The sequence below is a fragment of the Podarcis liolepis genome (genome assembly GCF_965112155.1).
Source record: "Podarcis liolepis genome assembly, chromosome: W".
NCBI classification, from domain to species: domain Eukaryota; kingdom Metazoa; phylum Chordata; class Lepidosauria; order Squamata; family Lacertidae; genus Podarcis; species Podarcis liolepis.
The window spans coordinates 37,780,744-37,802,573 of NC_139568.1; the positions used below are offsets into that span (position 1 = coordinate 37,780,744).

Here is a 21,830-nt window from a genome sequence, read left to right on the forward strand (position 1 = left end):
AAGGGTTCCTCCCTCACACCATTTGCTGTCTCCTAATTAGTCTGCTTAACAGTGGGGTTCAAAAGTTGGTTCTTCATAGCCCCCAGTCTCTGTTCTATCTGGGACAGACCTTTCCCAGATTGTGAGCAGGGATGAAATCCCGTAACACCATCCTATCCCTCCCATCCTATCTTGGTCTGCCGCCAAAGATGTTTATTTTATCAAATATATACTCTGGCTTTTACTCTGGCTTTATCTAAGCATAATTAAACAATAAAGCATCACACACAAAACAAAAAATATAACTGAAATCACTTCAGCTATAAAGTCGTCTTAAAAATCATTCCCAGCAGTTTTAAATCAGTTTCGTAATTGGGGTTTAACAGGAACCTCTGGGTTGTAATGTTAGTAGACCCATTGAAATCAATGGAGCTGACTGGCACTGGATATTGTTATAAAGGTTGGGTGTTACCCCCCACTCTGCTAAGCAGTAGCAAAATTCTAGGCGGTGTTCCAGGTGCTCACCCAGGATCTGTGTTCCTTTGAGAATCAAGGTGCGGCAGAGGCTTGTGTAGCTTTAAGAAATATGATTTATTCACATATTTACACCTGAGTTTAGATAAAGGGAGTCCAGATCTTACAGCATGGTCATCTCAAGAAGGGCTTGTTCCCTGTTCTCCCAGCCTGCCTGCTCAAGATGGAACTTTCTCTCTCCCCCTCCCTTTCTTCTTCCCAGCACACCTTGCTAAAGGCACTCTTTTCATGTTACCTCAAATACAGTCACCCAGGGAAGCCTTCTAAATCCCTGGTTACTGTTCACACCTTAGGACAGTGGGGAAGGACAGCTCTCTTGCATTGCCAATGGCCCTTAATGGCCCTGTATTGTTCATCATGCGAAAGGCGGGGCTGGATGAATCCCTAGCCGGAATTAAGATTGCTGGAAGAAATATCAACAACCTCAGATATGCAGATGACACAACCTTGATGGCAGAAAGTGAGGAGGAATTAAAAAACCTTTTAATGAGGGTGAAAGAGGAGAGCGCAAAATATGGTCTGAAGCTCAACATCAAAAAAACGAAGATCATGGCCACTGGTCCCATCACCTCCTGGCAGGTAGAAGGGGAAGAAATGGAGGCAGTGAGAGATTTTACTTTCTTGGGCTCCATGATCACTGCAGATGGTGACAGCAGCCACAAAATTAAAAGACGCTTGCTTCTTGGGAGAAAAGCAATGACAAACCTAGACAGCATCTTCAAAAGCAGAGATATTACCTTGCCAACAAAGGTCCGTATAGTTAAAGCTATGGTTTTCCCAGTAGTGATGTATGGAAGTGAGAGCTGGACCATAAAGAAGGCTGATCGCCGAAGAATTGATGCTTTTGAGTTATGGTGCTGGAGGAGACTCTTGAGAGTCCCATGGACTGCAAGAAGATCAAACCTATCCATTCTTAAGGAAATCAGCCCTGAGTGCTCACTGGAAGGACAGATCCTGAAGTTGAGGCTCCAATACTTTGGCCACCGCATGAGAAGAGAAGACTCCCTGGAAAAGACCCTGATGTTGGGAAAGATGGAGGGCACAAGGAGAAGGGGACGACAGAGGACAAGATGGCTGGACAGTGTTCTTGAAGCTACGAACATGAGTTTGACCAAACTGCGGGAGGCAGTGGAAGACAGGAGTGCCTGGCGTGCTCTGGTCCAGGGGGTCACGAAGAGTCGGACACGACTAAATGACTAAGCAACAACAATTGTTTCTTAATGGCCATAGCTTGGCTAGGTCGTTTTGCATAGGCTAGCCCAGGAATTCCTCTGCAGCTTGTATATTCCCTTCATATCCCAAATAATCAAAACCTTACCATTTATTAATTTCTAGGGATCCCCCCACCATATAACAATATAACAGTATAAACCCATAGTTTAATGAATGTCAGAAGCATTGAATTTCAGTGTGAGAATGGTAAGCAACCAAAGTTCCATTTTGAAAGTGGGATATAAATTTCTAAATTAAAAGCATTTGGTTGGATTCCTTAGGCCGAGCAGCCCTTGGGAAAGATCAAGACATCCACCAGCGGAAGAAAGAGATAGATCAACGACTGGATGCTCTTTCTTGCCAGTGTGCTATAGACGAAAGCCAAAGCAAAGAGAAGGTACTTGTTAGTTGCCATGTGTAATTTGACCAGGATTATTATATCCTACTCAGTCTGTCTGGTAGGCTGTGGTCTGAAACTGTAGTTCAGACATGCTCTTCAGTTAAAAGTGTGAAGGCTTGGAGGCACAGCGGATGGGCCGAAACCTGATGTGGGGTAGTGGGGAGACACATGTTTTACTTGCTCAAATGCTCAGTCTTCAGTTAAAGTGGGGATCAAGTAGCAGGGAGGCTGTTCAGAACTTTTTCTTTCTTTCCGTAAGCAGCCCTATATTGAGTCAGAAAATAGATCCATCTAGCTCAGGCTTCCTCAAGCTCGGCCCTCCAGATGTTTTGAGACTACAATTCCCATCATCCCTGACCACTGGTTCTGCTAGCTGGGGATCATGGGAGTTGTAGGCCAAAAACATCGGGAGTGCTGAGGTTCAGGAAGCCTGATCTAGCTCATTATTGTCAACATTGACAGGCAGCAACTCTCCAGGGTTTCAGGCAGCCCTACCTAGAGATACCATTGGGGATTGAATCTGGGACCTTTTGCATCCAAAGTAGATGCTCTACCACTGAGCTATGCCCTTCCCCATGATTGGTTGAGTATTCATGTCAAAAACGAGTAAATTCCCACCCACCTCATCTTTCTTTCAGAAACAACAGTTAGAGCAGGAAACTCAGAGGCTTGCAGAAGAGAGCAAGAGGCTCACTGTTCAACTGAAGGAGGTATGAGTTTCATCACTAAGATGCTCTTAAAAACAACCTTGGTGAACTGCTTCATCTCATCATGCAAAAAAGTGCTTGTGTCTTGGATTAGCTCCAGCTAGGAAATCAGAATATCTCTCCTGTTAGTACAGATCACTGATTGTGCTGCTACTCTGTTGCACATCAGCCACGTGCCATTATCTCAGCCAAATCATAGACTAGGGTTGCCATAGGTCTAGGAAATCCTGGACATGTCATCTTTTGTTGGGCCAACATGCCCACCCGGGGGATTTTTACATTTTAAAGGAAATGTCTGGGTTGGGGGGGGGGCTGGTTTGCTTGTTTGTTTGTGTTTGGCTTGGGCATGAGAGGCTTGGGCGCTGGTGGCTTTCTCCCACTTCCTCTTTCAGCTCTATGGACTGCATACAATTAATTTTTACCCACTTAGATTAATGAGCCTAATGGGCTTGTCATGTTCATTCACTGGATTGGATACAACCCTATGTGCTTTCCAAGCTGGGTTAGGGTAACTTTCCTCACCACCTCATGCCATAGAAGGTGAGGCTGTGGCTTGGTGGGCACCGAGAGAAATTCTAAGGGGCACTGTTGCATTCCTGAGCACCACATGGGTGAACACATACACCTTCATACGGACTCTAAGCAGGTATTTGGCTGTGTTTATCCTGAGTCATAGGAGCATTGGGAAGCTGCTTTATACTGAGTCAGGCCATTGATCTAACTTGGTCAGTATTGTTTGGCCTATCTGGAGATATTGGCGATTGAAGCTGACACCTCCTGCATGCAAAATGGGTACCCCTTCACAGAACTATGGCCTGTCATTTTAGCATCCAATCCAGTTCTTCTTCTAAAAGCAGCTGACTTCATCTTCAACCACACACTGAGCATGGACTTGTTTTGCCTGCCTGACCATGGCTGCTGTTGCAAAAACAAAACAGGCAGCTGAAAGAAAACTGGTCTCTGTCTAAAAATTAGGTGCTCTTAAAAAGGAAGTTCCTGGCTCTTGTGTTTCCCAGGTTTGTGGGCGATCGCAAAGCGACATGAAAACGAACATCATCCTGGAGTCTCACATCATCTGCTGCACACTGAGCACCAGTGGGAGCAGCCTGCTGGGTGCAGTATTCCAGCGGCTGGGCTGTGATCCTCTGAGCTGCGTCATCGTGGACATGGTTAGTGGGCGATATAGGCACTACAGTAGCAAGGGCATATTTGGGGCAGGAGGATGGAGGGTGTCTTTAGTACCTTTTACAGATTGCAGAAACAGCCCTGTTCACTTTGGCTGCCTTGTTTTGTATTTATACAAATGTTTCCCCACCACCAGCACCCTCTTCTGACATTAAAAGCCCTCAAGGCAGCTTTTTTGTTTGATGTGTTTTGACTGTTTTTAGTGGTGTTGCCTGCTTTTTTATTTCAAGGCGTGCATAGGTGGTTTGCCAAAGGGGGGTGGGTGGGAAGACGGGGGAGTCAGATCATTGCCAGTTTTTCTTTTGTGAAATGAGTATTTTCTTGTGTCCTTAACTGTTACTTACCGTATTTTTCGCTCCATAGGGTGCACCGGACCATAGGGTGCACCTAGTGTTTTTTTTTTGGGGGGGGGAATAAAGAAAAAAAATTATCCCCCCCCCCAGCTCCAAAGAGCAAAGAAGCCAAGACAGCGAGTGGGATCCAACCCGCTGGCTGTCTTGGCTTCCTCTTTAGCCACGTGCAACCTCTCCAGCCGGGAGAGGCTGTGTGCGGCTTTGTTTTTAGCCGTGGGGCTGGGGCGGGGGAAGCCCCCAAAACAGGTCCAGGAGCGGCGGCAAGATTGCGCGCAACCTCGCTGCCACTCCTGGAGCTTGCGGGGCTGGGGGCAGGGGAAGCTCGAGCTTCCCCCGACCCCAGCCCCCAGAACAGACAGCTATCCGCAAGCTTTCCGAGCGCAGCGGGAGTTCCCGCCGGGCTCCGAAGGCTTGCGGATAGTTGCCTGAAGCCGGGGGAGCGCAGCGGGAGTTGGCACTGCGCTCCCTGGGTTTCAGGCTGCCTGAAGCCTGCATTCGCTCCATAGGACGCACACACATTTCCCCTTCAGCCCAAAAAGGTTGGGGACTCCTTAGGAACATAGGAATGTGCCTTATACTAAATCAGACCATTGGTCCATCTTGCTCAGTATTGTCCACACTGACTTACAGCAGCTCTCCAAGGTTTTAGGCAGGAATCTCTCCCAGCCCTACCTGGAGATGCCAAGGACTGAACCTGGGACCTTCTGCACACCAGACAGCTGCCTTCTGGAGGACATCATGTCAGCTACCCATGAGTAGCCTTAGGCAAGCCCCTCTCTGCAAGAACCTTTTACATAATTACAGAAAGCTCTTTGAATGCTTATGGAAAATCGCTACATAAGTACTAAATAACATTTATGTCAGCGAAGCAGCTCCAGTCAAGCTCTAAGCTTGGGAGGCCATGAACCACTTGATCCAACCAGATGATCACCTGCTAATTCACCTGACCAGCCTAACCCTAATAGCATGTCACAGTGGGGAAAGCATCTCACCTAAATCCCTGATTGGCACTTGTTCTGTAGTGGTGGGTACCGTGGGCCTGGTGTGTGCATGAAGACAAAAAGAGAGAAAGAGGAGGCGAGCTGCTGTGCTTACTGATTAAATGTATTTTTACTGTTGCTGCTCTATACGTTTCGGAGTACATAACTCCCTTCAGGAGCTTTAAATGCTTACAAATTCCTTAGACCCAGAAACACTCTCTTCTGTAAACCTGAGCTCAGAAAACAGCTCTGAATAATCTGCAAAGCAACCTTTTTTCTTTCTGCACCTCTACAATGAATCAGGTTTACAGTTTGTTGTTGGGGTTGTTTTGGTTTTGTTGTTTTAAAACTTTAATCAGTAAGCACAGTAGCTTGCCTCCTCTTTCTCTGACCCTGGGCCTAATCACTACATTGAAAGCCTTCCTTTTGCTGTTCATCCAGCCCAAGCATGTTGGTGCTGAGCAGCATGCCCCTCATTGAAAATTCTTCCAGAGGAGTCATACCCAAAGATACCTGGGGCAGGAAGGGGTGAGCATGGAATTTTATAGAACTATATTAACAGCTTTATAGAATTATATGGACAGGTGTAGGCTGCCAAGACACGCTTCTCACCTGACAGCCTGATGCCTAAATTAAGTGTCCGCATTATAAATGTAGGCCATCAGTTGAAAGCACTCGGTCTTCAACCATGCAGGTTCCCAGTTGTACCATTTAGTGAAAGTTGACACCATCCCTAGCCCTGGTCATGAGTGCTTTGCACATTTTGAGGGTGGAAATTGTGACTTCCATGCCTAGGTATCTTAAATCTCAAGTTGAAGAAGCTGCTGCCACCCTTTAAAAACAAAAACAGAAACAGAAACACCCCCCCCACACACACACACTTCAGAATTCAGTTGCTGTACTCCAGGGGTGGCCAACTCCCAAGAGACTGCGATCTACTCACAGAGTTAAAAACTGGCAGTGATCTACCCCATTTTGGGGGGTTCAGCCAGTGTTCTACTAGTCTTGTTTGCACGCTAACATTAAGATGTGTGGTTTAGCATTATGTGATACAGCTTCAGTTGATGGAACTTGTCGTTCCAACATTTTTTGAAGGCACCATCTGGGGTGGGAAAGCTGAACTATATCAAAGTAATCATACAGGGAAAGCAAATTGTATTGAAGTTGGAGGCAACCAAATAAATGTTGGAGAGCTAGGAATTTATTTTTTTTAAGCAAGATCCTTGAGTAGCTCCCTGCTATGGATTGGATCGAAAGATCCTGGCCTCTTCCCTTCCACCCCAGACTCCTGAAAACTGGATCCAGAGGGTCAGGGGAGGCTATTATGTCAGAATGGATGAGTTGCAGATGTGGTATAGCAGGATTTGATACAAGGCGACTTGTGCGGCGAGATCTTAAGATCTCTCTCGATCGCTCTCATTTAAACTGGTCCCTTTGTCTTTTTAAAAGGCCATGCAGGCTTGTGAGGTTGAAACTATCATCCCACTCATTCATGGCTGCAAAAAGCTGGTCCTGGTTGGAGACCCAAAGCAGCTCCCTCCTGCAGTTAAATCTATGGTGAGTATGTCAACAAGGTGTTTTGACTATCCCAGAAGGAAGTTGTAGAGATGAAAACTGACAGGCTGTTTATAGGCATCTAATGACCCTGCTTTTGGCATAAATAAAGTAAAACATCTATCAGGTCTTTAATGGTGTATGAGCTGCCTACGGTGAAAATGATTCAATTACCGTATTTTTCGCTCTATAACACGCACCCGACCATAACACGCACGTAGTTTTTAGAGGAAAATCCGTAGGCATGCCACCCGTAGGCATTCCCTCCATAACACGCACAGACATTTCCCCTTACTTTCTAGGAGGAAAAAAGTGAGTGTTATGGTGCAAAAAATACGGTAGTTTATCGGATCAAATTATTTACACAATTCTGTGAGTTTCTGTGAAATCAGCCTGTGTGATTACCATGTTAGTAGACAACATCCCTTTTGGTTAAAAAGAAATGTATATACCAAGTAGTGTTTTTCTGGGAGACACTCCAATGGCTGGTAGGGCAGAGGCAAGAGTAGATAGGGCCAATGCTTTAAGAATGTATTTTTGTATATGTATATCAAGGGATATTCCCATAGCAGTAGTCTTTGAGAGACTTTTATTTTTCTCAAGCACCACCATTTCTCTTAGTTCTGATATGCAGCAAAGTGCATAAGGAGAGGGGAGAAGTTCCTGACCCTCTTACGCTGCCATCTTTCCCACTTTCAAATAAATAAAAGATTGGGTTGTTTTGTGGGACTGTTTCCCAAGCCTCTTGGGTAGCCCAGAATAGTTCACTCATTCCTAATCTCTAGTTCAAATACAGGTGAAACTCGGAAAATTAGAATATCGTGGAAAAGTTCATTTATTTCAGTAATTCAACTTAAAAGGTGAAACTAATATATGAGATAGACTCATGACATGCAAAGCGAGATATGTCAAGCCTTGATTTGTTATAATTGTGATGATCATGGCGTACAGCTGATGAAAACCCCAAATTAACAATCTCAGAAAATTAGAATATTAAATGAATTCAGCAAAACAAGGATTGCAAATAGAGCAATATTGGACCTCTGAGACATGAGACCGAGCAATGCAGAAGAGCTGAAGGCTGCTGTTGAAGCATCCTGGTCTTCCATAACACCTCAGCAGTGCCACAGGCTGAGAGCATCCATTCCACGTCGCATTGAGGCAGTAATTGATGCAAAAGGGGCCCAGACCAAGTACTGAGTACATATGCATGCTTCTACTTCTCATCTCTTGTTCTTTAATTGTTGCTGCCTGTGCTTAACCCATTCCCTGAAAGTTTCACTCCTCCTCCCCTCCCTTGCTTTGGCAGAAAGCTGAGGATTACAGCTACAGGCAGTCTCTGATGGGCCGACTCTGCAGACACCTGAATGGGCAAATCCAAGAAAAACACAGTGACAGGCTTCTGTAGCACCCTGCTTGTGGTTAACGCTTAGCTGGAATGAAATATTCAACGCAGCAATAGAGAAATTAAAATAATTATTTATTTGTCAGACAAATAAATGAGAGGCACAGTGGTATATGGTTACCAAGCTCTGGCCTGGCTTCCTGCCATTATGGCCAGCCCTTATATTCCCTTAATCCAGCCCCCTTTGCTCCTCCTGTGGCTGCCTCTGTCCAATCAGCCTGGTTGGATTTCCTATTGGCTGATTGCTAGAACCAATCACAAAAGATACACCCATATCCTCCTGTCCTTATATGGAGGACAAAGAGCTATATTTTGTTACATCTATAAATGACAAATAAGTAGTAATATATCTTACATGTGTCTCAACAAGGAATCTTAATTACCAGCTCACCTCTTGCCCTCCTTGCCCTATTGCCTTCTAAAACAAATGGTTAATCTTAAATTTTTATCTTAAACATATGTCAAGGATCTTGAGTTTCACATCAACATTGAAAGATCTCCTTCATTTGAAGGTTTCTAAACAAATGTCTGACAGCTAATATATCAGGACAGCCCAGATGGCGTCTTCCTGTCTGGCAGGGAGGGCTAGACTGGTGGCTGACTTAATTTCAAGATAAATACAACTCTTACAACTATATGAAAATAAGAATCTAGCATTTCTAAATCCTTTGCATAATTACATTTAAGACAATATATTTAATACACAACACAGGTAGCCTCTTAAAAGGAATAAGGTCTTTGTAAAGTAGAAGTAGAAAAGGGAACTCAGTAAAAAAAGGAACACAGTAAAAAACCGCTTTAAAAGAAGCCTCTTCAGTTTACATCCCCCCCCTTCAGCCAGCTGCTTCAGCCAGCTGCTTTCTTTTCATTAGCTCTTCCCAACATTTATTGCCCTCAGTTTAAGAAAGAAACAGCTTTAAAAAGACTTCCCAAAATTTCTGCCAGCTAAATGCTTCTCCATTTGGTCTTGGCCTTTTTAACCTTAGAAGATCTGGCTCATTTTACTGGGAGGCACATTGGCATTATTTTACTATTTACCAACTATTAATTATGTTTATCTCTGCCTTTTTTATCTTCTATAACATGTAGGGTCAGTGTCCTTACTCAGTCTGTAATTTCAGCTTTTACGACTTTGAGAATTGTTTTCTGCTATCAATCAAGGGGCCCCTTGTCTAGGAAGAAAACACTGTCAGTGTTTTCTTAAGCAGCTAGCCTTCTTGCCTGGCATGAAACTTTTAAAAATCTAAGCCCTCTTTAATATACAAGCCCTGATCAAACATTAATAAAATGCAGGCTTATGCCTGATGCCTCATTCCCCCCTTTCAAGCTCAAGGACCTTCGTCCCAAGTGTCCTTGATAGCTTGACCTTCATCATATTCCTGAGGTAAAGCTCTGTATAGGGCCATGATATGAGGTAGAGTTTCATTTGAAACCATCTTGCTAATTGTACTTCTAAAACATGAAATGATACATGGCATCATACATAAAACCATTACCACTACTGTCAAGAAAAACAAGCAAGACAATAGTATCCCTTTGAGTCCTGTGACATTAGGTAACCAATTGGTGAGCCATCCCATATCCCATCCTTCCCATGTTTGTACTGGGACATGTGCTATATTCTCCATCTTTGTGGCCAACACACGGATTGCCTCACCATTATCTGAAATGTTAAAGCAACAGGCATTCCCTGTCAAGTTCAAGACTCCACATAGGCCTCCCTGCTTGGCAAGTACATAATCCATTCCCATTTTCAGCTGCAAAATGGCGGCTCTACTTTCATCCAACTGTTGTGCAATAAGTCTCAAACTCTGGGCCGTTGCATTGGTTACAAGCTCCACTACTGCTTGCAATCGAATTATTCTGTTTAGATTATAAATAGGATCCCGTGCCCCTTGTATGAGCTCACCAGGATTCCAGGAGGCAGGATCATAATAGGCTATAATGCGCTCTGGTGGCCAATCATCAGTACCGCTCCAACTTTGGGTACTTCCTCCTGCTATATGAGAAATATCAGCGTTTCTTCGTGTACGCTTGGCCAAATTAGTAGGCATAATCCACATTGGTGGTAATACCCATCCCAGGAAACAAGTCCCACTCCATTTGGAGGGGAGTTTCTTGTATGCCCATTCTCCACATATCCACCACAACCATCGGGTCTGAGGTTTTTGGTACGTGGAGTACAGAAGGCGAAATATCAGAAGAGGTAGAGAGTTCACAGTGCAGTATGTTAGATTGCCTTTTTCTGTCACAGTTATGTTCCATACCACTTTCCATGCATGAATAAAAGGAGGTGCACAGGGCAAGGCATTCCGAGTTCGATAGGTAGTATCGTGTGCCCAGGTATTCTTAATATTATCCCAAGTATAGTGACAATGAGAAGAGCCTATCATGGTAGAATCAGCTGCATCTGATGATTTATGTACACAGAATTCCCCTTGTACAGGTATAACTCGTAATGGTTTAGTTGAGTTCCATCCGTGGAAATTCTGTAATTCTGTTTGGTGTGGTATTTCGCTTACCATACCAATGGCATCTAATGGTATCGGTAATAAGGGCATACCTCCCTCTGAATCATCTGGCCCAAGAGAGCAAACAAGGCAATTGGTCCTATTTGCAACATTGGCTACCATTTCAGCTAAACCTACCCACATATTGTGGTCATGGCGGAATCCATATTTAGTCAATTTGGCCAGATTCAAGGACCCTTCCCCTTCCCAAGGGATCAGGATTAATAATAGAATCATGTTGATGTCTAGCATATGCATTCCTTCCACAAAAGATTACCTTATTGTGATAGCAAATAAATATTAGTCCCAATATAATTCCCCCAGTGACAGGAATGGGGAACCACCAAGACCAAAACATATATCCCGAGGATCCCCAATGAGTAATATCTCTGATAATTGTTCCACAAGGGGGGGCATTCAATTAATTGTATAAGAGAATCTTTCCTTTCACAATCGCTGGTTCAGATGCTCCTCAAGCTTCAGGCGTGCGCAGGTCAGCCAGCTTCCAGGTTGTGGCTGCAGCAGGCCGGTCGTCTAATGTTGCCCGTGACCTAGCCCGTTCCCGGTAGGGCTAGATACAGGGGTTTTTGGAGAGAGTCAGTTTAAGAGGATTAGAGGGGTCACCTTTGCACGTCCAACTGCCTTCGGACTTCTTCAAACGGGAGTGATGAATCCAGGGGGTCACCTCAGCTACCTTCACCGCTGTTGGAGTAGAGAGCAAGACGGTGTAAGGTCCACGCCACTTAGGTGCAAGTGGATCACGTTTCCACTCTTTCACCCATACGCTATCGCCAGCCTGGAACTGATGAATCGGCTCGGCACGGCGTGCGCTCGAGGGCCCACCTGTTAAGAGAAACAAAAACACGGGAGAGAGATTGCACTTGTCCCTGTGTCACATGGTCTCCTATTTGTTTAAGATCAGCTGGAATATCCTGAACAAAGGAGGGCGGTCTCCCATACAGGAGCTCAAAAGGTGACAACTTAAGTCTTTTTGTGGGTGCACACCGAACACGAAACAGTGTTATGGGTAACACATCTACCCATCCCAATCCCGTTTCCTGGGTTAATTTTGCCAATTGGGTTTTCAGAGTCCGATTCATTCTTTCAGTTTTCCCTGAACTCTGAGGCCTATAGGCTGCATGCAGTCTCCATTTCACTTGTAGGACTCGACATACTTCTTGTACTACTTGATCAATGAACGCTGGCCCATTATCACTTCCAATGCATCTAGGTAATCCAAACCTCGGGATCAATTCAGTGAGGAGTCTCTTAGTTACCTCTCGTGCCTTTTCAGTTCGGGTGGGAAAAGCTTCAACCCATCCGGTAAGAGTATCTACAAACACAAGGAGATACTTGAATCCCTTAGAAGGGACCAGCTCTGTGAAGTCCACAATTAGGCTTTTTTTTCTTCCATTCTAAGCACTTTCTTGTTCTTTCTTTTTTAATATACTGTATATTAAAAATGATGGTGTTAAATTCCACCCATGTACAATTTTTAGTGAACGTTCCCTAATAGTTGCTGACAGAAATTTATATGGTGCTTTTGTCCATAAATTGTTCTGTTTAACCTCTTCAGTGTTTATATCCCAATTTAATTCCCACCAGCTTTTTAGATTTTGTTGGGGGCAAAATTGGTTCTCAATAAGTGTTTTGTATAAAAGGGAAATGCTATCTCTTATTACCATATTTTCATATTCTGTTAGTTTACTTGTAGCTTCATTTTTAATCTGTGTATTTGTAAGAAATGATCTCGATGGCCCTTGTGGACTCGATGGCCCTTGTGGTCTCTTCCAACTCTATGATTCTATGATTCTATCTCGGCTGATATCCTAACGGCCATGAAATTTGATTATTTTCTAAACGTACTTGCATTTCTGCTATTGTAAGAGGTTGTATAAGCCTCTGGATTTTTCTGTATAAGCCTCTGGATTTTTTGCCCTTCCACTGCTATTCACTGAATATGTTTGTCATGCTGTTTGAATATTCCCCTTCATGTAGAAAACGATGACATCAGGGAGAACAGTTTCTGTCATCCCCCACACCACCTCCCTGACATGCTAGTTTTCTCTATGTGGGGAACATCATGTGAATGATTATGTGACGGATAGTGTTTCCTCCTGCAGTGAAGAATTGAGCAAATAGACCTCAGCACACTGCTTTTTAAAAGCTATTATGATTTCTCATTGCATTATAGGTGGACAGAAGAGAGCCGATTCTCTTTGGAATGGCCCTTCCTACCGTACCTCCTCTTTGATGTTTTGGATGGCCAGGAAGAACAGGAGAGCAAGTAAGTTTTTCATTTATTTGCTTTGTGAATTTGTAGTCGCACTTTTCAAAGTGGCTAGCAGGAGTAAAATAAAGAAACAAAATTTAAAATCCCACATAAAGCCAACACTGTTTTTTATTAAGTACATTTGTTAGCTGCTTTTTACACAAACAAATCTCTTTTTTAATAATATTTTTATTAATTTTCACCAAAAGAAAAATAGATAAACATTTCAACTTAACAAATTTTCTCATTTTTGGACTTCCATCAGCCATTCTGACAATCATCCGAATTAAACTTTTTAGTTACACATTTCCTGAATTTCCTGTTGCCTTTTAACATACCCATCCACACCTGTTTTTCTTTCTTACAATATTTCTTAAGTTTTTACAGAGCTTCTTTAAATGCCACTAACGTTATTTCGTTATCACTTATACCTCCCCAATACTCGACTAATTTTCCCCAGTCCTCGATAAACCTTTGATCTCGTTGGTATCTGATCTTCCCTGTCATTTTATCAAGTTCTGCATAGTCCATCAGCTTCATTCTCCACTCCTCCAAAGTAGGTACTTGTTCCTGTTTCCATCTCTGGGCCAATAATATTCTTGCCGCTGTTACTGCATATTGGAAAAGTTTACAGTCCTTTCTGTTTATTTCATTTCCTATGATTCCTAAAAGAAAAGCCTCTGGTTTCTTAGCAAATGTATATTTCAACATTTTTTTCAATTCTTTATATATCAATTCCCAGAAGCTCTTCACTTTCTTTACATTTCCAACATTTCTTACATGTTTTATACATTTTTGCAAGTTTTACCGGTGTAATATACCATCTATAAATCATTTTCATAACATTTTCCTTTAATGCAGTACATGAGGTAAATTTAATGTTTTCATTCCATAGTTTAATCCAATCTTTAAATTGTACAGTGGTGCCTCGCAAGACAAAATTAATTCGTTCCGCAAGTTTTTTCTTCTTGCGAGTTTTTCGTCTTGCGAAGCACGGTTTCCCATAGGAATGCATTGAAAATCAATTAATGTGTTCCTATGGAAACCGCTTGCCAGGCTGGCGGTGCGGAGAAAGTCTTTTCTCCCCACCGCAAGCCTTCAGGACAGGTACGGGAACAGAGGGGAAGGGGCGCAGCGCTTCTCCTCTGTTCCCGGGGCTTGCGGTGGGAGGAGGGTTTTTCCTCCCCACCGCCAACATTCAGAACAGCATTCTGAATGTTGGCGGTGGGAAGGAAAACCCTCCTCCGACCGCAAGTCTTAAGGACAGCCATCCGAAGGCTGGCGCGGGGAGAAGGGCTTTCCGCCCCACCGCCAGCCTTCCGAAGGCTGGCGCGGGGAGAAGGGCTTTTCTCCCCACCGCCAGCCTTCGGAGGAGCCTTCTGAAGGCTGGTGCGGGGAGAAGGGCTTTCCGCCCCACCGCCAGCCTTCGGAGGAGCCTTCCGAAGGTTGGCTCGGGGAGAAGGGCTTTTCTCCCCACCGCCAGCCTTCGGAGGAGCCTTCCGAAGGTTGGCGCGGGGAGAAGGGCTTTTCTCCCCACCGCCAGCCTTCGGAGGAGCCTTCTGAAGGCTGGCGCGGGGAGAAGGGCTTTCCGCCCCACCACCAGCCTTCGGAGGAGGTCCGAGGATAGTGGGGAAGACGCGCTGCGCTTCCCCGCTGTCCCGGAGATTTCCCTATGGGCTTTCGTCTTGCGAAGGAAGCCCATAGGGAAATTCGTTTTGCGAAGCGCCTCCAAAACGGAAAACCCTTTCGTCTAGCGGGTTTTCCATCTTGCGAGGCGTTCGTCTTGCAGGGCACCACTGTATATTGTACCCAAAATCTCTGGCCCATTGTATCATAACAGATTTAACTTCTTCATCTTTTGTATGCCATTCCAACAATATCTTATACATTTTAGATAAGATCTTATATTCATTATTTATTATTTCTATTTGAAATTTTGAATCTTTCTCTGTATATCCATATTCTTTAAGATCCTTTTTAAGCAATTCAGTTATTTGAAAATAATGCAACCAATCATATACATACTCTTTTACTTCTTCATAGGGTTTCATTTTCCATTTCCCCCCTTCCTTAACAATCAAATTTCCATATGTAATCCAATTCCTTCTCATATTGATTTTTTTAACACTCATAACCTCTAATGGAGATAACCAGTGCGGGATTTTTGGTTCGAGTAGGTTTTTATACCTATCCCATATTTCTATCAACGATCTTCGGAAAATGTGGTTCTCAAAACCTTTATGGATTTTCTTTTTTTCAAGCCATAAGTAGGCGTGCCACCCAAATCTGTTATCAAATCCTTCTATGTCTAACAACTCTGTATTTTCTAATTTTACCCATTCCTTTAACCAACAGAGACATGAGGCTTCATAATATAGTTTCAAGTCTGGCAGGGCGAAGCCTCCTCTTTCTTTAGCAACTGTTAATAACTTAAACTGAATTCTTGGCTTCTTACCCTGCCAGATATACCTTGAAATTACTCTTTGCAGGTCACAGTCCCCTTGATTATTGGAATTGTCTGAAACAAAAATAACAATTTTGGCAGCACGCTCATCTTTATAGATGAAATCCTTCCCCACAACGATAACTTCATTCGTCCCCACACCTCCAGATCTTTCTTTATTCCGTTCCACACTGGGAAATAGTTATTCTGGTACAAATCAATATTCTTTTGGGTTATCCAAATACCCAAATATTTCACCTTCTTCACCACTTCTATACCCATTTGTTGTTGCATTGTTCCTATTGTATCTTGATCCATATTCTTAGCAATTATTTTAGTCTTTTTCTTATTCAATATAAATCCTGCCACTTGACCAAATCTTTCCACCTCTATAAGTATCTTTTTAACACTTTCCAAAGGTTCTTCCACCGTTAAGACCAGATCATTGGCAAAGGCTTTAACCTTAAATTCATTCCGGCCTACTGCCACCCCTTTTATTACCTCATTTTCCCTTATAGTTTTTAGAAAGACTTCCAGGACCATGATGAATAACAGTGGTGAAAGTGGACACCCTTGTCTTGTACCCTTGGTTATCCCTATTTCTTCCGTAATCACATTGTTAACAATCAATTTAGCCTTCTGTTCAGTATATATTGCCTTTATATATACACAAACAAATCTCAAAGCAAGTTAACAGATAAAAACAATGAAAACTTAAAACACAATGTGTAATTTCATACACTTCTATCATGTCGCCTCTTTTCTAAAGTAAAAAGTCCCAAATGCTGCCACCTTTCCTCATAGGGGAGTCACTCCATCCCCCTCATCATTTGGGCTGCCCTTTTCCTGAACCTTTTCCTTTTTGAGGAGGCGACCAAAACTCTACATAGTATTCCAAATGCAGTCTCACTGTAGATTTGTGTAACTGCATTGTGATGTTGGCAGTTTTATTTTTCATTCCTTTCCTAATGTTCCCTAGCCACACACTGGCCATCTAATCCAGCCCTCAGAAAAAGCTAAAGAGCCCTGCTTAGCCCCCCACCCCAAGGGTCCCTCTCTCATCCTAGAGTAAGGAGCTCATGGCTGGTCTGCAATCTCTTACCATCCCCACCCTGATCTATGAGAGTTGGGAGTCCCAACAAAAGGTGCACCACCCCTGATTTAGTCCTGAACTCTATTGTAGGACAGGAATGGGGAAACCTGTTTCCCTCCCAGAGGTGCTGTTATAAATCCAGATTGTTGCTGGACTACAGGTATATGGTGTCATCCCTGCTACATTTGAAAGGTCTGCTGTGTGGTGTGGAACTCTGGCTTGGTGGACAATTTGGGTAACTTGTTGTTGTTGTTGTTTAGTCGTGTCCGACTCTTCATGACCCCATGGACCAGAGCACGCCAGGCACGCCTGTCTTCCACTGCCTCCCGCAGTTTGGTCAAACTCATGTTCTTAGCTTCAAGAACACTGTCCATGTGAAGAGAATCAGAACTTACAGGGTTAAACAGTTCTGAGTGACGTCTCACATTCTGAGGCGTGGTTATGTTCACATACGGGAGTGTTCTCTGTGTGTGAGTTTTCTTTCGGTTTTGACCGAGAGGCAAAAGATGTGTGCTCTTTTGCCGGGCTGATTTATGTTGTTTTGCTACACGATTAAAGACTGTTGGAGATAAGCAAGAGGCCTGCGTACAGTCTGGTTTATTACCCACACACTGCAATAGTTTCCACCGCTGCGGAGACTGTGCTGAGACGAAGCTAAGAGAGAGCTAGGCACAGGAGCGCAGTGGCGCAGCAGAATGTGCCAGACGCCATCATAAAGCCACAGGTTATGGAAGTCAGCCAAGCTTTGGAAGCTGTTGCCACGTCATGCCGGTGTGTGTGGAAGCCAGCTGGAGCCCTGCCTAACGTTTGAGGCAGCGGAGCTCGCTGGGGAGGATCTCATCTTCAGGACCGGGTGCCAGGAGGAGCTGCTGTTACGTGAGTAGGCTCAGCCTCGGGGGAGAAGATGGCGGACAGCCAGGAATCATACACCGTCCCTTTCGAAAAATTAAATGGGAAAAATTGGGAGGAGTGGAGCAGGAAGCTGAAGGCCTGGCTGGTAGCCAAGGGTCTGTGGGGTGCAGTCCAAGAGCTCCCACAGCAAGCTGCAGCCGGTGCAGCGGCAGCAGACGTAGCAGCTGCTCAGGCCTCACAGAGGCGAAACCAGAAAGCCCTGGGAGCTATAGTGCTCAGTTTGGAGGGCTCACAGCTACCTTTGGTGGAAGGGCTTGAGACTGCTCATGAGGCCTACCAGGCACTAGAGAGAGTGCACCACAGGACCACAGCTGGGGCAAAGATCCATACCACTGGACGCTTGTGTGACGAACAGGAACGCCGTGTCAGAGAGGGCTGAGCTGGCACAGAGAGCCCTGCCGGTTGCAGGAAAGGGGGGGCCAGACCAGCAGAAGACACAGTTCAGGCTTTTTCCATTCGTCGATGTTTTGTCTGTGGGTCAGTCAACCATCTGCGTCGTTCCTGTCCACGGAGAGCCAGAGAGGCCGGGCAGGATGTCTCCAAGGTCGCTTCCCATGGCAGTCAGTCAGGTTTCCATGGCAGCCAGTCCAGGAGAGGAGGCCAGCGTGGGAATGCGAAGGGAGGACATGACTCAGGGAGTGAAGACGGTTCTTATCACCTAACTGCCTCCATGGCAACGCTACAGGACAACTCCAGTGAGGGCAGAATGCTGCGTTGGGTCATCGACTCAGGAGCCAGCCATCACCTGATGCCAGCGCCACCTAGTGGCGAAATGCTGAACTGCAGAGCTGTTTCAACTGGGAAAACAGTTGTTTTTGCTGATGGGTCACAGAGACTTTTGTCTTCTGTGGGAAATGTGTTTGTTTCTTTTTTACAGGCGGAGCTGGAAGTCTACGTTGTGCCAGAGATGCATTGTTGTCTATTATCTGTACCTGCTCTTGTAAAGGAGGGTTATAAGGTTTGCTTTGCAAATGATGTTTGTTCCATTTCCAGGGGTGGGAGACAACTGGTCAGTGTTGCATGTCAGAACAACCTCTTTGTTCTGGAGACACCTCTGGAGGGTAAGGGGGACACCGAGACAGCACAGGCGAAGTGTGCTAATGTTCCCGTTCACGATTCTTGTGTTCACTTGTGGCACAGGAGAATGTCGCACAGCAGTTTGGAAGATGTCCAGAAGTTGCCCCAATGCACTAAAGGTTGCAAACTGAAAGCATGTGGTAAATCCCTAGATTGTAGGGCATGCAAAAGGGCAAAGGTAAAAAGGTGCAGTTATCCCAGAAAGGAGAGGGTAACCACAAAACCTTTTGAGCTTGTGCACACAGACCTTTGTGGGCCCATGCCAAGGCCGAGTCTGGGCGGGGCCAGGTATGTGCTGACGCTGATAGATGATTTTAGCCAGAATGGCTGGTTTTTCTCGCTGAAGCAGCAAAGCGAGGCAGCGCAACTGATCAAAGACTGGGTTGCGGCGGTGGAACTACAGTTCTCCACCAAGGTTCAGGGCTTCGAGAGCAACCGAGGTGCAGAGTTTACTGGGTCTGCTCTGCAGGGTTTTTTCCGCCAAAAGGGAATACGTCACAGGGTGACGGGTGCTACTTCTCCTCAGGAGAGGGGCGTGGCGGAGCACAGGAGTAGAACACTGGCTGAAGCTGCTGACGTTCTACTGTTTGACTCCGGTTTGCCTCAGAGTTTTTGGGGGGAGGCTTGGAGGGCGGCCAACTTTACGATGAACAGGTCCTATAACTCTGTTATAGGTGACACACCATTTTTCTTGTTGCACCGGAAAAAACCGCAGGTGCATTTCTTCCGTGTGTTTGGTTGTGAAGCCTGGGTGCTTGTGCCAAAGGCGCAACGGAAGGAAGGTGATCCGAGGTTCCAGAAAATGTGGATATGAGACTGCGACAAAGGGGTGGAGGTTTGCATATCCAGAAGGTGATCAGTCCAAGCTTCTGATCAGCAAACATGCTGAGTTCTGTGAGCAGAATGGTTGGTCAAGGCTCCAAGAGAGTCCTGACGTTCTCTCAGAATGTCTGTCTGATTCTGAGGAGGAGGGAGAGCCAGAAGCTGAACCTGTTGATGAGGACCAGGTCTCTGAACAGGGTCAGGAACAGGGTTGGGCATCTCCACAGGTTGTTAAAAGAGAGCCCAAGAGTGAGCCTTCATCTCCCGTTAGCAAAGTGCAGAAAGCCCGAAGACGCAGTAAGTCAGAGGGGGAGTCTTCTGATGTAGGAGACACACTTGCTGGCCCCAGTGGGTCAGAAGGAGCACCTGAGACTGTGCTCAGACGTTCCGCATGCACAACAAAGGGGGTGCCATCTGAGAGGTTTCAGGTCACCAGTGCGTGGGTTGGATTCGCACAGTGTGAACCTGGGAGTTTTGAGGAGGTTCAACAGTTGCCTGAGACAGAAGCCAGAAAGGGGCAAAAGGCAATGGGAAGGGAGTTGAACTCAAAGAGGTCTGTAGATGTGTGTTCACAGTTTCCCTCAGGATGCGAGACGAGAGGGGGTGTGAAGAGAATCAGAACTTACAGGGTTAAACAGTTCTGAGTGACGTCTCACATTCTGAGGCGTGGTTATGTTCACATGCGGAAGTGTTCTCTGTGTGTGAGTTTTCTTTCGGTTTTGACCAAGAGGTGAAAGATGTGTGCTCTTTTGCCGGGCTGATTTATGTTGTTTTGCTACACGATTAAAGACTGTTGGAGATAAGCAAGAGGCCTGCGTACAGTCTGGTTTATTACCCACACACTGCAATAGTTTCCACCGCTGCGGAGACTGTGCTGAGACGAAGCTAAGAGAGAGCTAGGCACAGGAGCGCAGTGGCGCAGCAGAATGTGCCAGAGTCCAGCCATCTCGTCCTCTGTCGTCCCCTTCTCCTTGTGCCCTCCATCTTTCCCAACATCAGGGTCTTTTCCAGGGAGTCTTCTCTTCTCGTGAGGTGGCCAAAGTATTGGAGTCTCAGCTTCACAATCTGATCTTTGGGTAACTTACCTGCCACAGATTGATTTGATCAAGAACATAAGAAGAGCTTGCTTGCTGGATCAGGCCAGAATCCCATCAAATCCCACATCCTGTCCTCACAGTGAGCAACCAGATGTCCCAATGGGAAGGCTGCAGCAATCATGATGTGGTGTTTTCCCACTTTCCACCACAATAAGAGCATGTGGCAGCTTTTGTGGCCATGTTCTCCTTAGCTGTTGGTGGGTGGGCACACTTAAGAGTTTTTAAAAATGCTAAGATTGAAGCAATCTTTGAGGTTATCTAGCACTGTTCAGGGCACAAATATAAGATGGGGGACACCATCTTATATTACTAACAAGGCATTGTTAGTAGTATGTGTCTTAGTAGATCACAAGCTTAACATGAGTCACCAGTGTGATGCAGCAGCAAAAAAATATAATGATCTTCTAAACTGCATCAACAGAAGTCTAGTGTCCAGGTCAAGGAAAGTAATAGTACCACTCTATTCTGCCTTGGTCAGACCACACCTGGAATACGATGTCTCGTACTGGGCACCACAATTTAAGAAGGGTGATGACAAGCTGGAACGTGCAGAGCAGGGTGACCAAGAAGATCAAGGGTCTGGAAACCAAGTTTTATGAGGAACCATTGAGGGAATTTGGTATGTTTAGCCTGGTAAAGAGGAGACTGAGAGGAGATATGACCCTCATCTTCAAATATTTCAAGGGCTGTCCCATGGAGGATGGAGCAAGCTTGTTTTCTCCTTCTCTGGACGGTAGGACTCAAACCAATGGCTTCAGGTTACAATAAAGGAGACTCCAACTATATACCTGGAAGAACTTTATGACAGTAAGAGCTGCTTGACAGTGAAATGGACTCCCTCAGGTGACTGTGGACTCTCCTTCCTTGGAGGATTTTAAGCAGAGGTTGGATGGCCATCTGTCATGAGTGCTTTAGTTGGAATTCCTGCATTGCAGGGGGGTTGGACTAGATTACCCTTGGGGTCCCTTCCAACTCTACAGTTCTTTGAGTGTATGTCCCAAAAGAACCCTAAGAGAGAGAATCTGTGATAACTTTTAAAATGAGGCACACATCCAAATACAAGGCCTTCAGCTCATCCCTTTCTCCCTCCCCTTCTATTTCTTTCTTGTTCAGTTCCTTCATTAATCTCCAGGAAGTTAAGCTGGTAATAGAATTAATGAAGTTAATTAAGAGCAAAAAGAGAGACATCAGCTTTCGCAACATTGGGATCATCACCCCATGCAGTGCTCAGAAAAGAAGGATCCTGAGCCAGCTGGAGAAAGAATTTGGAGAAAATAGGTAAGAATTTCACAAGC

At 45.0% G+C, this 21,830-nt stretch overlaps 2 protein-coding genes across 2 annotated transcripts in view; both read left to right on the plus strand.

Annotated features, from left to right (window-relative positions):
• LOC310697844 (putative helicase senataxin) overlaps nt 1-7,550 on the plus strand; it is a gene marked incomplete at its 3' end in the record, with an annotated part of 269,703 nt that extends 262,153 nt beyond the window's left edge. The window contains exons 16-20 of the mRNA XM_083484468.1: nt 2,007-2,122; nt 2,764-2,835; nt 3,849-4,001; nt 6,800-6,907; nt 7,539-7,550. Of these exons, the coding sequence (XP_083340594.1) occupies nt 2,007-2,122; nt 2,764-2,835; nt 3,849-4,001; nt 6,800-6,907; nt 7,539-7,550 (461 nt within the window). The remainder of the gene's footprint in view (nt 1-2,006; nt 2,123-2,763; nt 2,836-3,848; nt 4,002-6,799; nt 6,908-7,538) is intronic.
• Nucleotides 7,551-13,020: 5,470 nt separating this feature from the next.
• The window catches only part of LOC310697767 (putative helicase senataxin), a 41,243-nt gene continuing 32,433 nt past the window's right edge, over nt 13,021-21,830 (plus strand). Inside the window, exons 1-2 of the mRNA XM_083484426.1 lie at nt 13,021-13,106; nt 21,649-21,813. Of these exons, the coding sequence (XP_083340552.1) occupies nt 21,692-21,813 (122 nt within the window). The 5' untranslated portion in view covers nt 13,021-13,106; nt 21,649-21,691. The remainder of the gene's footprint in view (nt 13,107-21,648; nt 21,814-21,830) is intronic.